General features: G+C 27.4%; 1 protein-coding gene across 1 annotated transcript; it reads left to right on the top strand.

Annotated features, from left to right (window-relative positions):
* The first annotated feature begins 8,028 nt into the window (after positions 1–8,028).
* GS1 (glutamine synthetase cytosolic isozyme-like) lies at positions 8,029–10,778 on the top strand. The gene is made up of 12 exons (NM_001280715.1): positions 8,029–8,102; positions 8,597–8,636; positions 8,747–8,850; positions 8,954–9,002; positions 9,118–9,224; positions 9,455–9,542; positions 9,659–9,787; positions 9,882–9,956; positions 10,042–10,095; positions 10,244–10,281; positions 10,363–10,522; positions 10,626–10,778. Exons 1-12 carry the CDS (start codon positions 8,029–8,031, stop codon positions 10,776–10,778), a joined length of 1,071 nt encoding a protein of 356 aa, NP_001267644.1.
* Positions 10,779–18,439: the final 7,661 nt, after the last annotated feature.

The raw sequence follows: 18,439 nt of genomic DNA on the forward strand, positions 1-18,439 counted from the left end.
CACAACTTCTTTTATAAATAGTTTCAATCTTTTCCTATTTATAATAATAGTTTTTTTAATTATACTCCATATTTAACTTTGATTTACTTATTTTAATTATGAGTTATGTGGGGGTTAAAGTACCATTTTGATATCTTACTAACTTTTGAATATTTGTTTTATTTTGAATTTTATACTTACAATTCTCCAATTATGCCTTTATATATTTTTAATAAATATTAAAATTATTCTTTACTACTGTTGAATTTCCCAAAAAATAAATTCTATGATTGTGAAAATATGGTTGTTGGATGAAAATTATCATTACTATTGTATAGCCAAATGCTATAAAAAATAATTTTGGAAAACTAAATTTAAAATGTATTAAAGTATATAAATTATCATTAAAAATATAGAAAGCAAAGTGAAACAAAATTGAGTAGTTTAAAAAAAATGAAGATCCCGTTAGTTCATGAGTCATTTTTGTTTTTATGTTTGTAAGTACAAAAAGATACAATTAAAACGAACCAAACTCACCTAATCCTACAATTTATGGTATTATATAATTTTCTCTTGATTTTATTCGTCTATGCAATCGAAAGAAGAAAAAAAAAGGAAAAATGAATGTTGTTACTTACGATTTAAGCTCAACTTTAATTGTATTTTAGGTTTCTTTTTGAAGATTTGAAGGTTGAAAATGATAGAGTTGAAGTTGTTGAAGGGAGAATTAAAATTGTAATTGGACCTTATTTAAAACAAAGAGGGTTACATTTTGTCAAAACTCTAATTAAAGTGATGGCATAGCCACCTATTTAGAACGAAGAGAAGGAGGGGGTTGTTTTGGTCATTTTACAAATTAAAAAAGAAAAATAATGTCGCAAAAGATGAAAATGAGAATCTTCAAACATGCTTTTTTCTTTTCTTTCTTTTTTTTTTTAAATTGGAAAAATATGGAAACTTGTACAAATCAAACACTTTGATTCAATCACTCAAAAATATAATTAGTCAATCAATAGCGTCATTAGAAGCTGTATTTACCTAATCATTCATTTAGTTAATTAATTAATTGATTAATTATGCACAACTTGAGAACCTCCCTGTTAGAATCACTTTGATTTTGCCTAATTGATATGGCTCATATCACACAGATTCTAACATTTGGTTCTCAATCATATTCAGAATAAAAGTACTACTTTTAATTAACATCATTCACCCTTTTTTTTTTCTTTTGTAATATATAACCATTAATTAGTTTTAATATAAAAATAGTCAATTATTTATTTTATTTTTCTGAAATAATTAATAAATTCCTTTCAGTATAAAAATAGTTTAATATTTTGTAAGTACCACATAAACCGACTTCGATTATTTGTTATTTAAATGAGTTTAGTTCTTTATATATATATATTTATATTTAGACTCATTTTCATAAATATAATAAAATATCAAAAATATAATATAATACAATATCAAAATATTTATAAATATCAAAATATAATATAATAAAATATCATAAATAAAAATATTTATGATTGTGTAACAAAATAAAAAAGAAGCACATGTAGTCAGTGATTTTTTAAATTATATTTCAGATTTGTTCTCGTCGCTCTTGAATGTCCTTTTTCATTTTCATCTTGTGCAATTTTTATTTTTTTATTTTTTTAAAGTCATCATCTTTGTTTTTAATCAATCATCAATCTTGTATTATTTTTTTAGAGTGTTATTTGGTTCAAGGTAATGTACCAAATATAAAAGATCTTGCTACAAGATATTAGTACACGATCTTGAACAAAAATCGTTTGGGATATTGATAGACTGCTGTTTAGATTTGGTACACGAAAATTATTATGTACCAAATATTTAAAAAAATATATAAAAAACAATCTCATTATTCTTTTTTCATTATCAAGTATTGAGTAATCATTTTCTTCTTTCTCCTTTTTTTTCACTACAAATCTAAACAATCGTTTACCAAAATAGTTCAGATTTTGTACATAATCGTTTTGTTTATATTTAATACAAGATCATTTAAATTTGATATAAGATATTGTACAACAAGATAATTTAGATATTGATACACGATTGTTTTATTTAGATTTGATACATGTTAGATTTGTATATTGTGTATGATAAATTATGAAATTGAGGAAGGTAATATAGATGAGCTAAATTTGAAGGAGGGTATGAAATTAGTGAGGGATTTGTAATTAGTATAATGACTCACTCAAGTATTGAAGTAATGAATGAATTAAGGCCAGCGTTGATCACTGTTATTTTATTTTTTTTAATTGATATTTATTGTTGTTGGTGAACCAAATATATTAATATTAAAAAGAGATAGAGGATGATGCATTGGATATTGTAAACCCAAAAGGCTTTGGTATGGTAAGGCCACAAAATTCACAAGAAAACAAATGAGGGGGAGAGAATCAAGAAATAATAATAAAGAAAATTTATAAAGAATTATAACAATTCACCAACTATTTACCCACCATCATAAAATTAATCTCACATCATTCTCTTACAAAAATATAAAAATTTCTTAGATGTTCTTGTTTTAAGAATTGAAAAGAGGAACCATAGATATACACATCCACTTATTTTGTCCTCCACCGTACAACCACCACGTGATAAGAAGTGATTCCCCACCAACACCACAATCTCCCAATCTCCCAATCTCCCAATCTCCCTCTTTCTTTTTACCCTTACATATTCTTTTCTTTTCTCCACCTAACCCCATCTTTACTCCTCACTTCATATTACCTATTACTACTTTATCACTTTGTATTCAATTGTAATATTTCTAATTGTTTAATTTAATTAATATACAAATTGTTCAACCATGCTACATATACTTTATACATACTCTTCCATTTTAATCCTAATTTAATTCTTTTCATTTAAATCAATTCTAAACATGGTGATTTCAAATTATTTGTTATTGAATGACAAATACGGTTTAACCTTCTTTTTTAGCGTTGGGGTTCTTAATTGAGAAACATTACTTTTGTTAGGGAGTCTACTAATATTGTTCATCTCATTTTTGTCATATTCATATTCAGAAAAATGACGTTGATGCTTTGACAAGTTTGATCTCTTCTCAAGGTTGTTCTTCATTTTGAAAGATATATTTTTCTAAATTCTATTCTCTCTCTCATTCATGTGGATGAGACGAGGTTATATTGACGGATGTTATTTTGTGTTTTTACCTGCAAACAATAAAACTATAGCAATAAATGTAAATTTAATATATTTGGAAAGTAGGCCAACATGGAACAAATTTCAAAACAAATATACAAATACCAAATTGGTATTTCAACCTAATTTAATATCATAAAAATGGGATAACAATACAACAGCACTTTCTTTGGTTTTTCAAAATAAGGAAAAAAATTATGGAGCGATTTATGATTCAAACAGACTAAATTGATTGAGATTGGTTAATTATAAATTTTTTTTATTTATTAGATGCTACAGTAGTGGTGTATTTTTTTTATCCAACCCTATACAAGTTCAGTTATTTAAAATAGAAAATTTTTGACAAATATTTACCTTTCATAATGAAAAGTAATACTTTTAGTGATTTTTTTATATGGAATGTAAATAGTTATTTTCTATTGTTTTTTAGAAACCTCCAAAGTTTCGTTTTTCAATTTCAAACATCCTACCCTAATTTAAAATGTATGTTTAAACATCCTTGATTAGAACTTCACTATTAAATAAATTTCCAAGCTCCAATAAAAATTGAATGTCAATTTGAAGTACTAACAAACACTTCAAAACTTAAAGGAACCGAATTGGAGTATATCAAATATATGTTTTATGATATTTGTCGAACTAATACGTCATGTTTATCGGCGAGTTTTTCTGTGTGGGAAAACTCTCGATTTCTTGTAGTGATGAAAGTGAAGACCAAATGATATACGTAGGTAAAGACCGAATGGCGAAGACCAGATGGTGGACGACAATGAAATTCTGAAATCTCTTCTAATGTCAATCAGGTTGCATCAAGAATTTCCACACCAAGTCTGACGCCATTAGGCATATGACATCAGAAGAAGTTAAATATATTAAAAAATTTATAAACTTCTCTTGATGTCATGCATAACGGCGTCAGGAGAAGTTTAATATATTAAAAAAATTACAAATTTCTCCTGGTGCCATGCATAACAGCATTGGAAAAAGTTTGTAATTTTTTTATTACATTACCTTATACCGACGTTGCCATATGTAGCATCAGAATTGTCAACCTTTTCCAACGAAGCTTCTACAACATCAGGAGAAGCTTTTTCTCCCGACATCACTTATCTCGGCATTCGTGTTGTGTGTCAAAAAATGCATATTTTTCTTGTAGTGTGTATTTATCTGACAAACTCCCTCTTCAATGACTCTCGTATAACTTTCTCTTCAATGTTTCAACTTAGGCTCCCCCTAAGCTTGGGGTCCCCTCATTTACCCAATATACTTCTTCAAGTTTTGTATGAGATCACCAATATGTTTAGACCCCCTCTAAGGGTGATATCCCCTCACATTCACTACATTTAGGCTCTTTCTGAATACAATATCAATAATGAACTCCTCTTGAGTTCTAAAATGTTTGACGAATCAATAGTCTCAACGACAACTATAATAACTTTTTACTATCAACACATGAAGATTGGAGCTTAAACAATGTTAAGCGCACACTCTTAGATCTATTGAGGCAACTAACCAAAAAAATGAATAAGAGCACCATATAAATATGACTTGCATTGAAAATATATTTTAGGAATAATAAATATTAATTGCAAGAGAGTAAATGAACGTCGAACAAATAAGATTCACGAAAACTACAAAATAATCTTTGATATATATAGAAAGAATATCTAGTTGAAGATATGTTGTAAATGCCAGTTTAGCCTCTAATAAACTTAGTAAACCAAAAAGTAACAATCTCCATTTTTGCATCAATAAAATTAGTCAACCACATACAAATATCGGCAGTAAATATAAAATTGCCTTAATTCGAAACATTTAAGCAAACAAAAACTCAAAAATTGAATAGGTAATATTTCAAAATATAGAAATAAAGAAAATGAGCTAAAATTTATGACGAAAATATAACTAAAAGAAAAAAAGAGGATCCCAACCATGTGACGGATGACGTGGATCGTAAGTTAGGACACGTGGCAGTTAACCATGGACACAGATATTTATGCAGAAAAACAGATTCTCTTCCATTTTTTATTTCTTTTTATTATTCGAGCGACCAAAATAAACAAATAATTTAAAAGTTTTTAAATGTTTTAAATATACCAAAAAAACTCCAAAGATTCTTTTCATTTTAAATTTTCCGTTTTCCATTTCTTTTTTTATTTTATTTTCGGATCATAATTCGTTTCAGTTTTAAGTAATTAAGGTCACGCTTATTGGATTCAAATTCTATTTCTAATCAAATATTTCATTTTATAAAAATTGACTTTTATTAATAACAAATATATATTTGATAGTTAATAATATTTTTCTATCGGTGTTGATAAAATTAATTAACTAATGATCATTGATAAAATTAAAAAAATTTGTTATAACATATAAATATTTTAATTTATTTTATTCTTTTTTAAAACGTCATTTTATTAAATATTATTTTTATTCATAAATCTATTTCCTTTTGCTTTTAACATAAAATCTTTAAGATTAAATTAAAGTTCCGCTGATAGATTATTGGATAATTGTTTTAAATGACAAAACTATTCAATTTGCAAAAACGTTTTAACACTAATCTAAAATGAAAATTTTCTATATTTATAAATATTTTTACTTAATTTGCTACATTTTATAACAAATAATTTTTTTTGAAAAATAGCAACTATTTATAAAATATAGCAAAATTGTTCTAATTCTCTATTGTCCATTTAAGTTTATATATATATATATATATGATTATTTCCTTTTTTTTATTTGTTTTTTTCTAATTTAGTTTAAGTGTCAACTAACCGTGATAATAAAATGAGGAAAGAAATAGAAAACAAAAAACGAAATAATTAAAAAGAAAAAGGCTTAAATAAATTAAAATTTTTATTTTAAATTTGAAAAGATTTTGGAAGAAATTGAGGAAGGACATATTTTTGTATAAAAAGAAAATAAGTATAAAATAAGCTATTAATGATCAAATAGTTTTATTAATGATTGACTAATTAAGTATTAATCGTCTGTGTACATCCGCAAAATGTTTTCATTTGTCAACTTTCCATATTACCAATCAATTCATCTTCTTTCTTAAACAATATATTATTCATTATTCTATTTGTTTTGCTTTGTTTTTAAATATAAGAAAATGAATCAAAATAAAACAAAATTTTAAATTTTATTTGGGATGATAGTCTTTCTATTAGTTTATTGAAAACTATATGATTTTATGGCTTTGTAAATTGGTAATAAGTATTTAAGAAAGTTTGAATGAGTAATAAAGAAAATATGTAGTGGAAATATAGAATAGTAGGGGGACCATTACGATAAAACCATCATTCCACTGCAAAGGTCTAATTTATGCAAATATGCTAAGTCAATAATTTAATAATACATCCTTCAACAATATATTCTTACAATGATTTTTTTCTTTTAAAAAAACGAATTTTAACTAAATTATTCTTTAAAAAAAGTTTTTAATAACTAATTTTTGTAGCCTTCCTAAATTCAATTAGTTTTTCAAAACGGACAACCACTCAAATTAAATAAATTTATACAAAAATTTGTTTTTCAAAACTTAAAAACTATTAATCAAACCCTTGTCGAATAGGGTTGTAATTGTCTTCTCATTTTTTCAAAGCGTGAAAAGTCTCAAATTCCCACCTTTACGTAGTTTAAGTACTCAAAGAGTATTTTTCTAGATTAAAATATAACATAATCAAGAAGTTTACCGTGGATTCAAATCCTAACGATATGTATGTGTGTGTTGTATGAGGGCAGGTGAGAACGAATCAAGATTTTATAGTGTGTTTAAGTAGTTAAACTTGTTTGAAACTAAATAATGTGTCAACTCGTTGAAATTAAGGTTTAACTCAACGTGTGTGTATATATATATATACAGTAGTCTTATGATGTTTATCGAAATTTCGTTTTTTTTGTTCCAATAAATTTTAATTTTAAACTTAGTATCTCATACTAAAATTTTCATTAGAATTTGCTAAATAACAATAATAATATTGTTCAAAGAAATAAAATAAAATATTCAAAATTTATTGTTAATTTTATTTTTAAAAAATTAAGATTTAGGTTAAAGAATACTTTTCGTCGCCAACCTTTAAAATAATAACAATTTAATTTCTAAACTTTGGTTTCTAGTATTCTCAATTTTGTATCAATTTACTTTATACTTTGATACATAACAATTCCATCATTGGCCAATAATAACTTAGCTCAACTACACCTATACGAGTATGATATTTAGATCATATCCACACAAACATGTGGTTCTTTTTAAAACGATAAGAAAATGATTTCAAATTTAAACGATCGTGTTTATCATGCTAGACGATTATGCTGACTAGGTAAGCGATTGTTTAGATCATATCAAAGTGATATTTAAAAATGATCTTGATATTATGAAAAAGGGGCGGAAACAAATAAGAGGAAAGGAAGAAAAAGAAAATAAAAATAGAAGAGAAAATCTAGAAGGAAATCTGAATAAGTCGAGAAGAGAGAATTAATAAATTGTTTGCAATATCAACACAAATCTGAAATTTATGAAAATATTTTAGTGGGTTCGTGAGATTTTCATTTATGTTATACCAACCATCAATATTTGAGTATTTTGTTACATTTACAAAAATTAACGTTTATTAAGCAAATTATTATAATTTATTTTTGAAAAGTAGACTTTTGAAAAATAGTTCCAAAGGAATGGCAATGCCTTTTTTCCTACAAACTGTTTCTATAAAAGCCACGCCTTTGCTCATAATTTCTCTGCAATACTTCAACGTCGGCAAGAAGAGCGGGAATCAAATCATTCCCTCTCTGAAAACTCATTGATTTGTGTGCTCTGCTCTTTCGATTTCCTTACGAGAAACTATGTCTCTGCTCTCCGATCTCGTCAACCTCAACCTCTCTGACTCCACCGAGAAGATCATTGCAGAGTACATATGGTTTGTTCCTTTTCAAATTTTCATCCTCCCACTTCTTCTTTTTCCACTCTATTCCCCGATTTTCTTTCTGGGTTGCTCTCTATGAGGCTGCAAGTTCCCCCCTTTGCTCTTACCACTGCTTGACTTTCTTTTTCTTTTTAATCTGTTTTCTTGCTTTTTTTTTTGTTTGCTGTTTGTTTCCTATGAAAGATTTTGGGAAATGGGTTGAAGTTAAGTGATTATCATTTGGGGGGGGGGTTTCCCTCTTCTTTAGTACATTAAGTGCGTTTCTTGTTCTTCCTTATTGAACTTTACCCATTCTTCGATGATTCTGTAAATTTCTGCATCTGCTCAAGTGTTCTGGCGGTGTTTCTTCTTCTTCTTCTTCTTCTTCTTTTTTAATGATGCAAATCGTTGGAAGTTGAAGAAGAGTTATCGTATTTACTGGGATTTCTTCTGTTTTTATTGTTGTTCTGCCTTTGATCATTGGTCTGTTTATTGTTCCATTTGAACAGGATTGGTGGATCAGGCATGGATCTCAGAAGCAAAGCAAGGGTAATTTCTCTTTGTTGTGAAGCAGAAGCTATTTTAAGATCACGATTAGCTTTATTGGTTTTTGTTTTCTCTTTTAATCATATACGTTGGTGTTTCTTTTGCATATGAAGACCCTTTCTGGCCCTGTAAGCGATCCTTCTAAGCTTCCCAAATGGAATTATGATGGATCTAGTACAGGCCAAGCCCCAGGAGAAGACAGTGAAGTGATCCTTTAGTGAGTTCTTTATATCTTCTGTTTTCCCAATATTCTGCATAGAGTTGAACCACTGATTGGATCTTAACATCTTTTCTTGTTGTTGAATGATGACGAAACACAGCCCACAAGCAATTTTTAGGGACCCATTTAGGAGAGGCAACAATATTCTTGTAAGTTCTTTAAGTTGTCAATTGAATTCGTTTGGATTGCAAGTTTCTGTCAGCTGTTGTTATACACTTGTCTTGAAATGAATTGAGCTTCACACTGATAATTTTGATTGGTTAGGTTGTATGTGATACTTACACACCAGCTGGTGAGCCTATCCCCACAAACAAGAGACATGCTGCTGCCAAGATCTTCAGCCATCCTGATGTTGTTGCTGAAGTACCATGGTGATTATTGAATTTCACTTCATATTTCTGATTATGAGATGAAAATCTATTAAATGATGAAAAATGTTGATGTCCACTAATAACACACATTGAAAGTGACCCTTCACCTAAAGAAAAATATTAATGGGAACATCAAAATACATGTTGATATTATATAATGGCAGATACTTATAATTTTACTCTACTTGGAATCTCCATTCTGACTTGGCTCGTTTGTTTTGAAAACACAGGTATGGTATTGAGCAAGAGTACACCTTGTTGCAGAAGGATGTAAAATGGCCAATTGGGTGGCCAATTGGTGGTTTCCCTGGGCCACAGGTAATAGAAACTTACTCTTTCTTCTCAAAGTTCTTAGTTTATTAGTTGAAAAGTGGAGTTAGTTCCCTAATCAAACCTATAATTTGTATATGATTATGAATTTCGATTGTCAATAGGGACCGTACTATTGTGGTGTCGGTGTTGACAAAGCCTTTGGTCGTGACATCGTTGATGCCCATTACAAAGCCTGTTTATATGCTGGTGTTAACATCAGTGGTATTAACGGAGAAGTGATGCCAGGGCAGGTATAGCTCTTTTTTGTTTTTTCCGACTTTGCAGTGTGTTTGATTAGATTATGTTATTGTGTTAACTTGCGTGCTTTGTCTTGAACCAATGTAGTGGGAATTTCAAGTTGGTCCTTCAGTTGGTATTTCTGCTGGGGATGAAATATGGGTTGCTCGTTACATCTTAGAGGTAACCTAGGTTCTAAAATATTGCTTCAAATACCTAATTTTTAAGACATTAGTTGGTTTTTATGGTTTCAATTTTGTATTAACAGAGGATAACAGAGATTGCTGGAGTAGTTCTTTCTTTTGATCCAAAACCAATCCAGGTAAAAAAAACTAAAAAATCTCTTTTCTTCATCTTTTCTTTTGGAGGGAGTGTACTTTTTGTGTAAAAATCATTCAGACCTTTCTTTCTTGTTTATCATTTATTTGTGTGTTTAATTTGATTTTCTTTTTCTTTTTCAACTTCACCAGGGAGATTGGAATGGAGCAGGCGCTCACACAAACTACAGGTAAAAAACATTCTTTATATCCTTTATGAATCATATACTTTGATGAGCCATTAAACTAAAATTTTGGTAATAATTTCTCAGTACGAAGTCGATGAGGGAAGAAGGAGGTTACGAGGTGATCAAGAAAGCAATTGAGAAGTTGAAGCTTAGGCACAAAGAACACATTGCTGCATATGGAGAAGGCAATGAGCGTCGTCTCACAGGGCGACATGAAACAGCTGACATCCACACCTTCTCTTGGGTATAACCAATTCCCTCTTCTACATCTTTGATATATATATGCTTATTCTGATCATCATGTGGAGGTTTAAATATCTATATGTTTGTATAAATAAACATGACAGGGTGTTGCAAATCGCGGTGCATCTGTTAGAGTAGGACGAGACACTGAAAAAGAAGGAAAGGGATACTTTGAGGACCGGAGACCTGCGTCAAACATGGACCCATATGTTGTAACTTCCATGGTTGCTGAAACCACCATCTTGTGGAAGCCATGAGGAGAGGAAGGGAAGGGAAGAGAAGAGAATGAATAATCTTCCAAATTATTACTTTGAATTTCAAATGGGATACTGAAGTTTAAAGGGGGGAAGTGGGTGTTTGATTAGATAGAATCCTTCTTTGTTTTTATTATGATGTTCACAGTTGATTCTCATCCTTTTGTATTATTGTGATTTTTAGCCTACCATTTGAGGTGTTTCTCAAGAGCAAGATGTTTGCCACTCCCCCATTCCTCCATTTCTGTATGAAAAGAATAAATAATAGATGGGTTTCTATTAGCCTTTGATTTTATTGCTATTTCTTTTCTTCTCACGTTTGACTATTTTAATTTCTATCTTCTTGGTGTAGGTGTGACACAAAGTACAAAAGAAAACAAATGAAATATAATAAGATACTAAAAGTCTTTTTGATTAGTCTAGTTCCTATACAATTGTTAAAGTCGAAAATAGCGATTGGAATTTCCAACTTTGAGAATGAAATTAATAATACAAAGTGAGAAGAATGAATATGATAATATGAAAACAAAAAAGTTTTGGTCCATTTGAAATTGAGGGAAAACGTACCAAAGTCGCCAAAATTGACCAAATTAATTCAGTAGTAAACTGAACCAAATTAAATTCAACAATCCTATAAAAATAGAAAGAAACTCATTGACTTGACGATGGATTCAATTTTGTCTGTGTGTGTTAGCTGCACCAATTCCATTATGACATTAATGGAATATTTATGAAAAACAAAAATAAAAAGATTCTTTTTACCAGAAACAAATTACAATTGAAATAGTGTAGTTCAATTTCCCCCTTATAAGAAAAGTGTTGACTCAAAAAAGAAAATATTTTAGGTTTCTCTCATGATACAGTATATTTCGAATGTGATTTTTGAATAAGTTTTACTATTTAAGTTATCATTTTTGAATAATAAACCATGATTAAAAAAAACAAAAGAAAAAAGAAAAAAAGAACACAAGAATGATGGCAAGCAATTCAAGGCAAGTCATGTGCATACATTTACATTCCTACGTCAATATAATGGGACATGACGTCAAAATACAATATCTGACTTTTATTTATTTTTTAGTTTTATTGAGATTATTGTATAAATAGGTGTTTAAACAAGTTGAATCTGACTACAAACTCTTTACCCAAAGTGTGAATTGAATACCTTCATTTATTATCTCTTACTTTTGTTATTACAACCTTTTAGATGGAATATTTAACCCACCATAATATCAAGTTCTAATTATTATTTATTTGTGCAAAGGAAAGGACCATTTTCTTAATCTTAGATTTGATGCAATATGATGTTTGGTCACCATTCTCTTCTCAAATTAATAAATTTAAATGCTTTTAGAAATTCATCTTTTAAGGTTATAAACAGCATACATTAAAAATAAATTATAAACCATTTCTATCGTTGATGTACATGTAATTAATACTAAGTAATACTTATATTTGAAAACGTACAAACTTGGTGGATTTTCAAATCAATTATTTATTTTCTGCATTAAAACCATATATCAAAAATGTTGATTTTAAAAACGTAGACCATGATTTAATTAGCCGTTTTTTATCTTATAAAAAATGGATCAATCGTCTATTTCTATCTTAAAAAAAAAATAGTTTGAATTTTTAATTGTTCTAAAAAAAACTAAGCATGTCAATAGTGTCAAGTTCCACATATTTCGATACTCGAGTTGGTCATGTTGTGAATAACTTGACAGGAGAAAATATGTCATAATTTTAGGCATATATTTGATCAATGACTATTGTTATTTATATAGAGTAGTAATTTGTATATGATGTTTGAGCTCATGACTTCTCTTCAATTTTCAAAACCGTTGAGTTAATACATAATGGACAATTAACTATCACCATAGGTCTTTCATCGACACTCCAAGATCCTCGATGAGTCTTGTAAAGGTCTTCCATGAGTCCTCCATGTGACTCTCAGGTCCTTCATGAGTATTACTAAGTAACATTGGCCCTTTAAATATCTTCAAGACTCCCTTATTGATCATCTAAGTTACCACTAGGTGTGCAAATGAGTACTCTAAGTATCTCTATGCTCCCTATGAATTCTCCAATTGTGTGTTTGGTCCAAGGATTTTAGAAGTAGGAGTAGTAAAGTATGAACTTCACTTTTTGTTTGGTCCACAGAGTCGGTGGATAAAATCAATAAATTTGATATGTTATTAACTCTTTCCTATGGATGCTCTAGGAGTTCGCAGCACCTCAGACTTAATATCTCTTTAATTCTCACTATTCAACTCTTTGTCTTAAACACTCGTAGGTTACCATTAGACTTTTTCGTGAAAGAAATGTTATATGTCGTAAGTTTGTTTTGGTCTATTTCAGTGTATTAGTTTTTGTTTGTTATTTCTTTCCATACAAGGATGCTGACATGTGTCTAGATTGTGCTAATGATGGAGGAATATGTTCAATTTGTTAGTGGTATGAGAGCTTCAAAACTCTTTTCTTAGCTTTAGTGGATTTTGGTAAAATTTCAGCATTTTTTGTTTAGGGAATATCTCCTTTGTTGGGATACCATCTATGTCGTTGACAACACCCACTCGAGACTCAAAACATTCTTTGCTAATAACACAACCAATAAACTATGGTATAAGAAGTATTTATAAGCCTTCCTTAAAAAAAAAAAAGTTATCAAGTACTGCCTTTATAATTTTCAAAATTGGAATTAATATTTTTTAAAACAAATGTTAAAAGTTGATGGACAACACCTTCCAGAATTTTTTTAAAATAATGTAAAATTTGAAACATATGTCAAAAATAAGTTAAAACTATTGACAAAAATAGGTGAGTTGGGGTAAAGTCGTGTCACCACTTTCATGCAGTGGATCTCACATTATCTATTTTTTCTTATTTTTATATACATACTACACTCGGTCCACGTTTTTTTATTTCCTCATTATTTATATATACATACGTACCCACATATAATATAATATATATATTTAACATTCAAATTCTAAAAATATCTTTCTTTATTAAATTAATTTTTTCTTTTTCTTTTTTCCTTTAATATATATTTAAATTTCTAAATCTTATATTTTCAATTTTTTTATTAAATTCATTTTTTCTAATTTAATTTAATTATTACTTAATCAAAATTATACGTATTTTATTTTTCCAATTTTCAGTATATTAATCTTAAAAAACTCATATATTAACAAAATATGTTATTAAAAAAATATATTAAACAAATAAAATAGTAATAATAATATAAAAAAGTTGAAATTACTCAAAATAATAATAATAAATCAAAGAACATTACTAATTGAATAAAAAAAATTAATGTATATATATATTAAATATCTCAATCTTCAATCTTTCATGTTAATTCATCTTTTCTAATTTAATTTAATTATTTCTTAACCAAAATTATACACATCTTTTTTTATTTTTCTATTTTAAAAAATACATATATTAACAAAATATGTTATTAAAAAATATATTAAACAAAACAAAATAATAATAATAATTGAAAGAAGTTGAAGTTTACTCTCAAAATAATAATAATAACAAATTTGCAATTGAAAATTATCCATTAAGTTTTTTAAATTTAATTTGTAGTCGATCTAATTCTTATTTTTTTCCTTTGACCATAAACATGAAGTTTTTTTATTCCATTACCAATGTGTGTTGGTGACTTCAAGTGTTATTTTTTTTAGTAACTTCAACTTCTCTAAATTATTATTATTATTACTTTTATTTGTTTAATACATTTTTAATAACATATTTTGTTAATATATGAGTTTTTTTAAAAAAATTGAAAATTGGAAAAAAAAATATGTATAATTTTGATTAAGAAAGAGTTAAATTAAATTAGAAAAATAAATTTAATAAGAAAAATTGAAGATTGAAAATTGAAAATTGTGATATTTAAATATATATATAAAGAAAAAAAGAAAAAATAAATTAATTTAATAAAGAAATATATTTTTAGAATTTGAATGTTTAATATATATATTATATTATATGTGGTTATGTATATATAAATAATTAGAAAAAGTAAAATATGTGGGATCCACGTATATAAATAATGAAAAAATAAAAAAATGTAGGGCCCAGTATAGTATATATATAAAAATAAGGAAAAATAGAAGATGTAAAAGTCGGGTACACGACTTTACCTCAACTCACCTATTTTTTTGTCAATAGTTTTGCACTCAACCTATTTTTGACATATGTTTCAAAATTTACATTATTTTTTTAAAAAGTTCGACCTTCAAACTTACATCTTATTTGATAACTATTTAGTTTTAAATTTAAAAAATTTAAGTGTTTAGCCTCTTTTTTTACAAATATTATTAAAGAAAAAAAGAGTCTACCTTTTGAAATATAAGAAAGTGATATTTAAATTTATTTATTATTTTTTTTTTGTTAGAAATTGAAATTTTGTCCAAGAACTCAACCCTTTTCATATGCAACCTATTGTAAAAAATTTAGTGAAAATAGACATAACATTTAAGAACTAAAAGCTAAAAACTAAACAAGTTGACAAACCATGGGTTGATTTTTAAAAATCAAATGGTTAGAAAATTGGCCCTAAAATGATTGCAAGATTTGGATGACATTGTTGAGATTTAATTTATGTTTGAAAAAAATCTAAAAATCTTGTTTGGGTTTGATAATTTTTTGGTTTATTTAAAAAATAAAATTTATAGATATTACTTTCATCGTTATTTTTTAAAAAAATTTGTTATCTACTTTTTATTAATTGTTTAAAAAATCAAGTCACATTTTTGTTTTTTAGAATTTGTTTTTTTTAATGAAACTTGGCTAAGAACTCAACCATTTTACTTTAGGAGGAGGTAAATTATTGTAAGAAATTGAGAAGAAATAAGCTTAATTTTCGAAAACAAAAAACCAAAAACAAAATGGTTACTAAGAAGGACTTAACTGTTTTAAGCTGAACAATACAAAATTTAAAAACAATAATTACAATTTTGAATAGAGAAATTATTGTAAATGACGAAATTATTGCTTAAAATATTTATAAAATATAACAAAATGTCAAAGACAAATACTGATAAACTATCACTACATTGACATAGAACTCTATCATTGTCCAGCTTATACCATTGATAGAATCTGAATTTTGTTATGTTTTATAAATATTTTGATTCATTTCACTACATTTGAAGCTGTCTCATTTAACATGAGGAATGGAGAGTCTAGAAGATTTAGAGTTACAAATGGAGGATGTGATATAAAAACCCTAGCGAATTTGAATTAGAAATCCTTTTGGGATGAGAATCCCTAATTCTTAATCACTAAAACCCTGAATCAATATGATTTCAACCCTAAAAATTGGGTTAGACACAACTGCCTTAAGATCAAATATCTTAGACAAAAATAAATTTCTCTCCCAAGATTCAAACACTCCACAAGATAAAGATGATCAAATTTACTTGAATAGTATGATATGACGTGCAACTCAAACATGAATTGCAAATTCCAGAATCTCTTTGGCTAAACTTGAAACAAACATAAAGGCTAAATTTGATTAATCGCCATAAACCGCATAAAGCAACCTAAAAGCAAGGCTTAAGAAGCTTCCCAATAAAACTACGATTCATTGTAGAAAGACTAAATTACCCCTACATGAATGACATTGAAATGAATAAAATTGAAAATGCTAAAATTACATCAAAATTATTAAATAAAATCTAACTAATAATTTGATGTTTGTCAGTTCATATCATCCCTTGCTTTGAAAGATTTATCGTCAAATTGAAATTAAAGTCTCGCAAATCAGTCTTGAAGTCATGAGAAGAAAACGATGTCAATTCCCAAGCATTTCTCTTCGATAGTCTCCATAGCAAAGCATTCTTGTAGTCATGAGATGTTAAGACACACTTTTTACTTTTTGGCTCTTAATCTAAAATTAATTAATTAATTAATGTTTTGATGATAACAAATTTGTATTTTTTTAACAATTTTATTATTTTGAATAGTCCGAGCTTGGAACAATGAAAAAATGTCCAAGCAGATGGTGATGTGGCAACCAAGTAATCGGTTTGAACCAATTAAAAAAAGTCACTTAGAGCAATGATGGAGTAACACGTATGACTTTTGTTTTTGCTTTTTTTATTGGCTTTTAAAAAGAAATTGAATTTTTTAAAAAAATTAATATTATTATTTATCTTTGTGTCTAACGACTAGCTCTTTTTAAAAGACGATTAACTTTTTTTATTGGGCTTTAAATAAATTATTTTAAAAATGACATATTATTACATTATTTTGTGTGTTTGTGTCTAACAACTAGTTGAATTTAAATCTCAATCATTCAATTTTCTTTTTACTTACATCCAATTATCCAAAATGATTTTGTATTTCAATATTTTCCCGTTTAATTTTTTAAATACTTCATTGTCCCCAAATTTTTAAGAACTTTATTCAATTTACAATCCTAAAAAAATGCAAAAGCCACCATTGTTAGTCTCTTTAAAGTTTTCAATTTTTATTCCTTTCATCTTGTCCTTGAGATAATTCTTATTGTATTGTAAGAATTAATTATTGTGAGCTTAAAATTGTATACACACTCTTTTATAGAGTTTTCTTTTACCTGATTTAAAACTTTAACATATTGTGACGGTTGGATTCTAACTCGTGGAAAAGATCGGGTTTGTTCTTGAATTCAACAAAGGAGCAAGTATCAGTTCGACTTTGATCTGTGAAAAAAGTCAAAAGAAGATTTTCAATCAAAATACCCAAAAGTGCTAGAGAAAGTGGATGTAAGTTGAGTTTGACTGAACTACTCTAAAATTATAGTGTTTTCTTCTTTAACTCTCTTCTAATTGTTTTTGCATTTAATTTTAGTTGCACATTCTTGATGTTTGAGATTGATTGCATTCTCTATTGTATACTTTTTTTATCAATCTTGTTATTTATCTTAGTTACAATACTATCTTTTAAAGTACAAATTTTCATTCTTTTTTTTTATAAATTATCTCTCTTTCATTCTTTGTATAAAATCAGTTCTTAAGAAGAATATGTTTAGTTTCTTTTATTTTTTCGTAGCTGAAAATTAATTACATCTACATATTGTGATCTCAATTAGAAGTAAAATATAAATAGGGAAAATGTAGATTATATAGCATATACCAAACCATGTACGTCCTTTTTTCACCGATGAATCTGTTTGGTCTTCACAATTTCTCTTCTAACCAATAATTTTAATATGAATTCAATTCACATTAAATTAATGTTTGAACTCATTTAAATATTTTATTTTTCATAAATTAATTATGAAACATATCCAAAATTAAATTTATATAATAAAGTTTGATTAAAATATAAACTTTATATTATAATGTATGACCATACATTATTCTAATTCTCAAAGTGAATTTTAACATTTCAAATTACAACAAATATAAATAAATTTCATTACCCTTTACTAGCTAGGAAGAAAACCTAATGAACCTACAGATCAAAAGCTACAATGATATGAGATTAATTGGTTAAATTCATTAACCACATTAATCAATATTCGTTAACTGTGTACACTCCACTAAAAACTCACGCGTGAACTTTTGTAACATAAAATTATTTGATTTGATTTGAATTGAAATTATGTCTTGCTTTAATTGAAGGATAGAGGGAAGTGATTATTGATAATTATAGGTATGTTCTCT

This window comes from Cucumis sativus, chromosome 3, assembly GCF_000004075.3.
Source record: "Cucumis sativus cultivar 9930 chromosome 3, Cucumber_9930_V3, whole genome shotgun sequence".
NCBI classification, from domain to species: Eukaryota; Viridiplantae; Streptophyta; class Magnoliopsida; order Cucurbitales; family Cucurbitaceae; genus Cucumis; species Cucumis sativus.

Coding starts and splice junctions, on each gene's coding strand:
- GS1 (NM_001280715.1), top strand. CDS start 8,029: ATGTCTCTGCTCTCCGATCTCGTCAACCTCAACCTCTCTGACTCCACC. Junction 8,851..8,953: donor GACAGTGAAGTGATCCTTTA/GTGAGTTCTTTA, acceptor GACGAAACACAG/CCCACAAGCAATTTTTAGGG. Junction 9,225..9,454: donor GTTGTTGCTGAAGTACCATG/GTGATTATTGAA, acceptor TTGAAAACACAG/GTATGGTATTGAGCAAGAGT.